This window comes from Sphaerodactylus townsendi, linkage group LG04 (assembly GCF_021028975.2).
Source record: "Sphaerodactylus townsendi isolate TG3544 linkage group LG04, MPM_Stown_v2.3, whole genome shotgun sequence".
NCBI classification, from domain to species: domain Eukaryota; kingdom Metazoa; phylum Chordata; class Lepidosauria; order Squamata; family Sphaerodactylidae; genus Sphaerodactylus; species Sphaerodactylus townsendi.
In genome coordinates this window covers 34,894,143-34,903,911 of record NC_059428.1, presented here as the reverse complement: position 1 = coordinate 34,903,911, position 9,769 = coordinate 34,894,143, and the positions used below count along the sequence as shown (strand labels likewise).

The 9,769-nt window shown below is 42.5% G+C and overlaps 1 protein-coding gene across 5 annotated transcripts in view; it reads right to left on the bottom strand.

Annotated features, from left to right (window-relative positions):
* Window positions 1-5,108: 5,108 nt before the first annotated feature.
* CCNA1 (cyclin A1) overlaps window positions 5,109-9,769 on the bottom strand; it is a 28,132-nt gene continuing 23,471 nt past the window's right edge. For all 5 annotated transcript variants that reach the window (XM_048494542.1, XM_048494547.1, XM_048494543.1 and 2 more), the window contains exons 6-9: window positions 9,295-9,499; window positions 7,724-7,837; window positions 6,320-6,453; window positions 5,109-5,372 (exon numbers count right to left, since the gene is read on the bottom strand). In XM_048494542.1, coding sequence (XP_048350499.1) covers window positions 5,321-5,372; window positions 6,320-6,453; window positions 7,724-7,837; window positions 9,295-9,499 — 505 coding nt within the window. In that variant the 3' untranslated portion in view covers window positions 5,109-5,320. The remainder of the gene's footprint in view (window positions 5,373-6,319; window positions 6,454-7,723; window positions 7,838-9,294; window positions 9,500-9,769) is intronic.

The window sequence follows — 9,769 nt, the reverse complement described above, 5'->3', positions numbered from 1 at the left end:
CAAAGAATAAAGTTGGTAGATAAGGATTCAATTAAAGGACGAGTTCAGTGCTGCAGGGTAATGAAGTGGTGACAAGATGGACTTTGTTGGCTAACTTATCTGGGAATACAGATAAGAAAATATTCTTAGCCTTTTGCTAGGACTAACTTTTGAAGACTTTGTCTATTAACAGCAACAGCAAACAGATTCACCATTTACTGAATCATTGCCTGGACCAGTGTGCAGATTTTAAAACACAACCCTTATTACAGTCCCATCCCATATGAATAGGACCCTGTTTGGTGGCAAAAAGGAATCCCTTCTTCCCTTTCTCATCAAAGGAGAAATTGGTTGTATCCTTTGTCTTATGCTGGTCTACCAAAGTACTAAAGATAGAGTGATTGGTTGGTTAGATCCAATCTATGGCCTGGTGGGCCACTGCGAGTAGCAGAATGCTGGACTAGATGGACTCTGGTCTGATCCAGCAGGCTAGTTCTTATGTTCTTATGGTTGTGACTTCCTTCATTTTATCCTCACATCCACCTTGTGGGGTAGTTAGGCTGAGAGGGTATGCCTTGTCCAAAATCAAGCAAGTTTCATGGCAAATAGAGACTTGAATTTAGGTAGCCCATGTCAACACTCTAAGCAATATACCACAGTGGCTTTTTGGAAGTGTTTTCCAGGTAAGATTTCCACAAGGAGGCATAAAAATTATATTAAAAGATGCAGAAATTTCTTGTCTTTAGCTATCAGACTTGTGCAAAGGGTTTGCTTTTCAGTCCCAAGATGCATGAAATCTATCCCTCCTTTCCCAATCATGACTCACCTCCTTTTCCCTCTGCACCTGATAACCTACTCGGCAAATAAAGTGCTAATGCTTTCATAGCCCTCTGAATGAATCGCGTACTTGTAAATATTTGAGAAATGATGGGGACAGCTACTTCAAATCAGAACTGTTTTGCTAGTTTAGCAAAAGCAAAACCCCAGAAGCATTTCATTGAAAAAGTGGAATAGGGAAGTACATGTGTGAGTTTTCCTATGGGCAGATGCCTAATATTGCTGCAGAACTGATGCAGATACTCAAGGCTGAATTTTAGACGACAAGGTACTGCTTTGATAAGCAATGCTACTTTATGGCTCTGCAAGTGAACCTTGTCCACTTGGTGTGTAAGTCTGATTAGCTGCTGCTTTTCTGACACTAAGTGTTATCAAATAGATTCATGCTCATTGTGAAATGCATGCTGTAATTAAAATGACTGCCTTTCCTGACACTGCCATGCTTGATTGCTGGGTTCTGACCAGCAGTCATCACCAAGCTTGACATGATTTATCTCCCCTTTGATTGCATTACCAAGTTTGACCTGCCTTCAGTTGGCAATAATGTTCTACTATTACTTTCTTCTATTACTATTCATGTTCTTGTATTACTTTAATTCAGTGATCTGTAGATAAACATACTTCAGTCCAGATCTCAGCAAAACTTTGCTCTTTCCATAAGAAATAGGTATTCCCCAACTGGAACAGTTCTTCTGTGGGTATGATCCTGCAAAATATGACCCAGAGGAATGCATAGAAGGGTAGAAATTTCTGGTCAACCAACACACTCATTTAGAATATGCTGATCTGGACATACAGGTGGATTTCCAATTTACTGATTACCTTAGGGCTTTAATGGTTCATAATCAGCTCTTTTGGATCCTGCTTGTAAATCAAAAGTATAATGATAAATAAAAGATAGCCTATGCAGCTCTATCAAAACCACATTCCTGAAAACTTACACCTTATACCAACACAGCTTTTGAATAGACTTCAGAGACTGAGAAACATGGAGTGCTTTGTAGTAGTTTAATCTGCATCATCACTGTTAAGAGAACATTTACAGTAAAATATTATCCACGACAGAATACTTTTAGTTTATCCGGGCTTACCTCTAAATCTCCTTTCCATGTGCATACCCAGAACTGGACTATAACAACAGAACTGCCTATGAGCATGTGCAAAGTACCTTTCCCTATTCATTCAGAGTTAGAAAAAAAGAGATCTAAGGCAGAAAGTAATACTGGAAACGGTTTGAGACATAAAATCTACCTGTGTAATAGTTTTGCACAGCTGCTGTTTTTTTGCGAATGCACCTCAATTGTATCAATTGTATCATTCAAGAAAACAAAAATCTTGGATAAACCAAGGAATTCATGCTAAGGAATCTGAATTCTTGAACAATTGTTCAGGGACCTGAAGCATAAACCAAGAGCCTCCAATTCAAATCTCCTCCCAGTGACAAAGTGGCCCTTGGGGTCCTTGGTCCTCATTTCATCATTTCCGTGATGTGGACTAGAAGTTTACAGTGCACCCCTTAGAGACATTTAAATCTTTCTTCCATACATTTCAGGCTTCCTTTTGACAAAATGCCATTGCAATGAAACCCGGTGTCCTTTCTGAGCTGACACTTTGTACAGAATGAAAGTAGTCCATTCAGTTCATGAGTACCAAAAAAGGAAATAATGGCTCTGAATGAGCAGGCACCTTGAACAACATTCAGTAAAAACTTAAATTAGTCCATTGGTTCCCAAGTATTAATGGTGAAACATGACTGGAATTTTAAAATGAAATTCACACCAACAAAATGAGATAGTAATTAAGTGATAGAACGCTATGTAACTACTGCTCAGCAGACTGTGCAGTTTCAAAAAGGTTTACCTCGAGCTCCTTTATTAAGGAAAGAAACATGTGTACACTTCATTCTCTTGCCTCTCTCCCCTCCTCTGAAGGAGCCTTGATTTCCTTGCAGTTATTTCATCTTCAGCCCAGGCAATGGCCTTGCCTCCTTTACAGTAAAGTTTCCAAGATGACAAAGCAAGATAGCCCCCAGTATTTTACCGTGAACACATTTATAATTAATATTTAGCCCACTATTAAAGACTTCTACATGAATACAACTGAAGTTGCTTTATTCTGCTTCAGGCCACAGTTCAATTAATAGGAGGGGCTGTGGCTCAATGGTACAGTGTCTGCCTGGCACACAGAAGGTCATAGCTTCAATTCCTGGGAGGATCAGGTAGTAGGTGATTTGAAAGACCTCCGTCTGACATGCTGGAGAGCTGTTGCCAGTCTGTACAGACATTACTGACCTTGAGGGACCAGGCTTGAGGGACTGACCTGATTCAGTGTAAGGACTGTATTCATGTACTCATCACACACACCCCTCTTGGAGTTTGAAGGTCAGTATTGCCCACTTAGACTATAGCAGTTCTCCAGGGACTTAGGTGAATGATTATGACACCAGCTACCTACCACTTGTTCCTTCCTGCTACAAACACAGCGGATTCAACCCGGGACCTTTCTGAATGCCAAGCAGATGGTCTACCCCTGACCCACAGCCATTCACCAAATTTCTAGTTCTGTCTCAAATCACACTCTTGCTACCCCCACTGTATTCTACATAAGCTCATAGACCTACAGGATGCCATTCAATGAGCAAGATGTGAGGTAGTCTTGTCTTCATTTTAACAGCACTCCACAGCCAGTCATATGACCTTTGCTCCTCCCAACTGTCCAACATGCACTGACTTCACTGACTTATCACATGCTACCACTCTATGTTCGATATCTCCTTCTCAATCTGTGTCATTTTAGAATAGTGGTGTACTCAGAGGACTGTCAGCAGGTATACAAACCTGTCCCACCAGTTAAGATCAACTACACAAATTACCACATATCTGCTTCATCTGAAATATTCTGGGTGGGTTATAACTGGATGGGTTTTTCCATTATGACTATCAAATGCCCCCTCCCCCACAGCTCACTTGGTACCAAGAGTCTAAGGCCGTTTCAGCACAGCCCCCCAGGCGCCCCCACGCCGGCAAGAATTCTGCCGGTGTGGGGGCGGAGGCCGTTCGCACGCAAGCGTGCGGGCGGCCTCAGGAGAGGTCGATGGGGCGACAGGCTGACTCCGCGATGGAGTCAGCCTCTGCCCCCTTCCTTTTCTCACTCACCTTGTCCGTCTCATCAGCCTGCTGGCCTTCCTAAGCTCCTGCTCACACGCTGCCCTCTTTTCGACCTCCAGGGGTCAGGGAGGACAGTGAGGGGAGGGGCCTAATTCAGAGTGCGGCAGGCCGACGACGGGGACAAGGTGAGTGGGAAAGGGAAAGGAAACAGCGTGTTCCCGGCGGTGCTGTTCGCATCGCGCCGCCGGGAAGACGCTGTTCCCTCAAAAACAACCCTTTAAAGGGTTGTTTTTTAGGACTGCCTGACGCCGCCCTGAAGGAGGGGAAGGGCAGCCAGGTTGACGTTGCTGCGTTTCAGCAGCGCCGCCTGTGCGAACGGCAGCCTGGGGGCGGCGTTTTTACCGCCCCCAGGCCGCCGTTTTTGGCCCATGCGGAAACAGCTTAAGGCATCAGGCAAAGAGATTTATTTTTCCTCCTCTTACCTTACCATACCTTTTCCCCATTTAAATTTTGTGGACTGGCTTCAGGAAGGTTTATTATTTATTTATCCTAATGCAGGTTATAAAAAGTAAAGGTAGTCCCCCTGTGCAAGGACCGGATCATTACTGACCCATGGGGTGATGTCATATCACAACACTTACTAGGCAGACTGTGTTTTATGTGGCAGTCTGCCATTGTCTTCCCCAGTCATCTGCATTTAGCCCCCTGCAAGCTGGGTACTCATTTTACCAACCACAGAAGGATGGAAGGCTGAACCAACCTTGAGCCAGCTACCTGAAACCAATTTCCATGAGGATCTCAGGCTGTGAGCAGAGCTTGAGCTGCACCTTACCAACCTGTGCTATGGGGCATCTTGTGCAGGTTAAAACCAGACTTTATTTTTTATTATGCATGTGTTGGAAACCACTTCAAGAATGTGGTATACAATGTGGTCTAAACAGCCAGAGCATCCAGAAATGTTTTTTCTCTCCAAGGGTCTGCGGGCACTATCATTTGGAACCTGAGTTTGGCTTCTGTTTGCGTGGCTCTTTGCCAGTTCCCTGAGGTTAAAAAGTGCCATCCCAGCCAAATTAAAATCTATTAGGAACACAACTGTTGGTCTCGGATGCTACCGATTTTTATGTGGGCCCATTTATTATCAGTGTTCCCACCTGCTACTCACAAAAAACATGTAGAAACACCAACAGGTTTTCAACCATTGGAGATGTTTATTAAAAGTGCTTTTAGTCTGGGTTAAAACTATAGTCCTGAGTCCTTGTAATGAGGTATGGCTACATGCTAAAATGGGGGCTAAAAATAGTTTCAGCAGCATGTTGACACATGACCTGCAGTGCCCTGCAAACACTGGGACGATCAACTCTATTGATCAGAGGCAAGTGCTTCAGTTTCAGTGCAGTTCACTGCAGAGGAAGGACAGCTGGCGGCTCCAGGAGGGATACTTGCATGTACCTGCCATGGAGGAAAGTTGCAGACCATACAGTCAGGTATCTTGCTTGTCAATAAGAGCCTTAGCTACTGTGAAACATGAGAATTTCAGATCAGAGGACTGTAAATTGGAACTCTGCCCTGGAATAAGCCTTTGAAGACCCACAGTCATGGCTATTTGGCAATGCCTAGACTACATAAGAGTAAGATGCAGAGTTCAGCATCCCAGGAATGCTCCCCTTCATTTAAAAGGGTGCCCAGTCCTTTTCTAAAGCTAAAACACACCCAAAGCAAACACAGTGATGAGGCATTTGAAAAAGCATGAGCAGAGAAGCTTGAAATCCAGGGATCATATATAAAGAAAGCTGCCTTATACCAAGTGAGAACTCTGCTTAATCTCGTTCACTACTGTCTACTCAGTCTGGCAGAATCTCTGCAGGGTTTTAAGCAGAGGAAGATCTCCTCTCACCACTTGCTCCCCAAGATCCTTTAAATGGAAATACCAGGGGTCAATCTGCAGCACACAAATATGTCCTCTCCAGTTGCAGGCAATCCTGCACAAGATCTCTGAAATGGGGTGCGTCCACATGTTGGAACACAAATATCTTGGTATCTAGTGCCAATTGTTTTCTAAAAGGTCAGGGGAGGAAATTATCCCGGCAGGGATGGAGTTAGGAAAAATGGCTGCCAGGTGGGTAAAAAAAAAAAGTATTTCCATGCTCAGGCTTTACTTCAAGCTTTAACATCCAGGCTTTACTTCAGAGCAAAACAGGTCTGAAAAAGACTGAACAGAAGCCAGGGAAAGGTCAGGAGGTACAAGAATGCACCACGATGCTGTAGGGAAGCAGGAATAAACCTATTTCCCAAAAGCACTGAACCCAGGACAGATAAGCTGTGGGGAAGAAATGGTCTTAGTCTCTGTTGTAATGCAAAGCCCAGAGGGGCACAAAACACAATGAGAAGAAACTTACTTGGTCATCTTGTATTTTTCTCTTATCGCTTGCTGTGGCCGATAAGGAGCATCAAGGCACGCTTTGTGCAGATCGCTCAGACAAGGCACTATCTCATTTAGTGAGTATCCAGTGAAGGCAACAAGAGTTTCCGGCTGAAGAACAGAGTAGTTACAGTTACAGTAGTTCATTCTGACAGCTCTAATGCACCACGTACTTTGCTCATCTATTAAACCAGTGGTTCTCAACCTTCTTAACGCTGCAACCCTTTAATACAGTTCCTCATGTTGTGGTGACCCCCCCAACCCTAACATGTATCCATTTTACAGATGGCGAACACTGATGAGGAGTCTTAGGAGACCCCTGTGAAAGGGTCGTTCAACCCCCAAAGGGGTGGTGACCCACAGGTTGAGAACTGCTGTATTAAACCACGAGAGGCCTTTATCAACCTCTGACAGTAGTCTGGTTTCAGCTAGCCCTTGTCTTTCAGTATCTCTAGATGCAGAACTGGTAGTATTGAAAGAGGTGTTGGGAATGTCTTATTCCCACCAGGACATGGTTACTACCTTCCTGCCATGTAGGTTTACTGAATTTGTAACTGAATTTTTGTGTGTGTGTGAATACAGTTGCAATATCTGAGTTCAAATTGGAGCAAACACTCATTCACAGTCAACTAAACTATATTGATAGTTAGAAGATGATTTTTAACACAATGGGTGACCCTGTTAGAGCTCAATTATCTATGGACAACTCCTGAGTGCTAAACAAAAGTGTTGTAGGTACTTTGAAGGCTAAAATTATTTGACTATAAATGGTCACTCTGCTTGTCGCTTCATGACTCTGCTTGTCTTGAATAGTTTGATACCAAAGTCAGACGGGACTGATCACTACCTTTTGATCCCACTTTTTAGTTTTTCTACACTTGTGTCAGATATACCACCCACACAACGTTTCATGCATCTAGCAGAAAATTCATGCCATAGTAATCTGTACAGTTTAAGATGCCAAAACTTTTTTGGGTTCTTCTCTAACAGACCATCAAGATCTTGTGAACATACACATTTGAAGCTGACTTATCCAAGTCAGACCTATGGTTTCTCAAGGTCAGTATTCTCTACTCTGACAATGGCTTTCCTGGTTCTTGGGGTTCTTTCACATCACTTACTACACAACCCTTTTATCTGGACATATTGGGGAATGAACTTCAGACTTTCTGCATACAAGACAGATGCTCTACCATGCACGTACTCATGAAAACTCTCAAATTTTTGTGAACTAGGGCCGTGTTGACTATGGGGATGAATTTTGAAGTCTGTTGCCAAGCAAACCAATACCTCCCAATGCTTCCTTTACATTCCAAATTGTTTCCAAAGGCCTTAAACACAGGCTAAGTGAAAAAATTTAGCATACCAGAAGCAGACTTACCCAGAAATGCCTGTTCACAGTATAATTTGCTAGACAGTAAGCAGCAGCTGCCATCTGTGATGGAAGATACTTCAGGAATGGATCAGCTTCAAGTAGGCTCAATTCTGCTACATACTAGGAGAAGAGAGTCATATACTTATTTATCCACAGAAAAAGGATTCTGAGGATAACTTTACCAAGGCAAAGAAATTCAAATAGCATGGCACTCAATATCTGTAAGCGTGCACTAGACTATGTCCAAGGGTGCTCAACCTTTCTTTTTAGACTTATTAAACATCCATTCAGACAGTTAAATTGCTGTTCTGTAACAGAATATGATATTCAGTGAGTAATGTAATGCACTCTTCCCACATGAGAAGACAGAATAGGTTGGACCCAGACTGATTTTTCTGCTAATGGAAAACCTAATTTCCTTCTTCCTGTTGCAGATTCCGATTCTCATGACACTCGTGAGGCTCCATGTCTTAAGGAGCAGCATTTTGGGCATATCAGTAGCCCACAGAAGAGGAGAAGACAGGAACAGCTGTTCCTCAGACAAAAGAGCTTTCAAAAGCAGAACATTTATTTCCAATTCAGTCCAGTACTTGTGGCCAGCTTTTTCCTTTCCATCTTCTTAACACAGAATTTATATTTTTATTCTCCCAGGCTTCAAACACAGTGGTCTTTAGCATCTCCAAGACTTGGGACCCACCCTTAAGGGTAGCGTAGGGCCCACTGACATCAAAGTCACATGACAGGGAAAGGAGAGCTATGACCTGGTACAGATGATGAAGGGCTTCAAACTGCAAGTGCATGAGCCCATTGTATAAGATGAACTGCCTCTCTGGGAAGAGACAGTGGGTGAGAGGAGATCTGTTTACTTGCCCCACCCAACGAACCCTTTGCACTGCTGAGTGATCCCCCCTCATTGTTCTGCTCAGCACAAAAGGAATTGCACCCTCAATCTCTACAAATGCCCACTAACAGATTTTTTTTAAAGGGCAGCTCTGTTGGTGTTTGTGACCATTCTGGTAAGGCTCTAAGACCAGATGAATGTCCTGACATATGGATTGAAGGCAACAATTGGGGAGTTCCTCACAGTTTGTCATGATAAAAGTAAGCATAAAGTTATTGCTTTGGTTCTACCTGTTTGTATATTGAAATGTTATAACATTACTGCAGTTTATTGGCTATGAACTGACTGATAGCTGCCTACTGGTTTGAGAATCTGACAGTATATAATAATATAATTTAAATATAAATGGATAGATTCATTTGTGGGACAGAACTTGTTATGTAGTCCTACCATCCCGTAATTGTACCTTAGTTTTGACTAAAAGACATTTAGACAGAAATGATATGCATCAAAAGACATCAGTCATAAATTTTGTCATATTTTTCAGAAACTCTGGTTTGAATTTTTCAGAAATTCAATTTTCTGAATATATGAATCTAGTTCATATTTTTCAGAAACCCTAGACCTCACACCCTACTCTAAAAGATGCATCTACACCAGCCCAACCACTAAGGATGGTGCCAAATCATTATTGTTTTCATGAAGAACTTCTAGACACTTGGAAAAGATAGCCTACCCTGGCAAAATTCTCAGTCTTAAGGCAGACACCATGCCTCTGTAAATACTGAAGAAGAAACTGGTTGATGGTTGGCACCGTCAAGTCAAAAGCCAGAACTTTGAGAAGCAAGTGTTCCATTTTCAGTAACTGCTTTTTGGTGTACGTATCATCTGTTATATATACAAATTCTTCTACCTCTGGTGGATAGATTTCTTCATATTTTCTGAGGAGAAGGGTAGAAAAAGCTTTAAGTCAGCACCTGCAGTAAGTACCAGCAACTGGTAACATTATCCTGAGAGATTTAATGACTAGTTCTATTGTAGAGCATATCCTACTGATACTAGCTACCAATATCATATTACTGTCAGGTAGAACTTGTACTGTAGAGCTGCAGCTGGCTTAGATGAAAATGTATTTTATTCCTTTAGCCGAAGACCCAAATCAAGTCTGATTAGATTAGAGAAGAGGAAATTTCCCAGTTTCCATTTCCTTC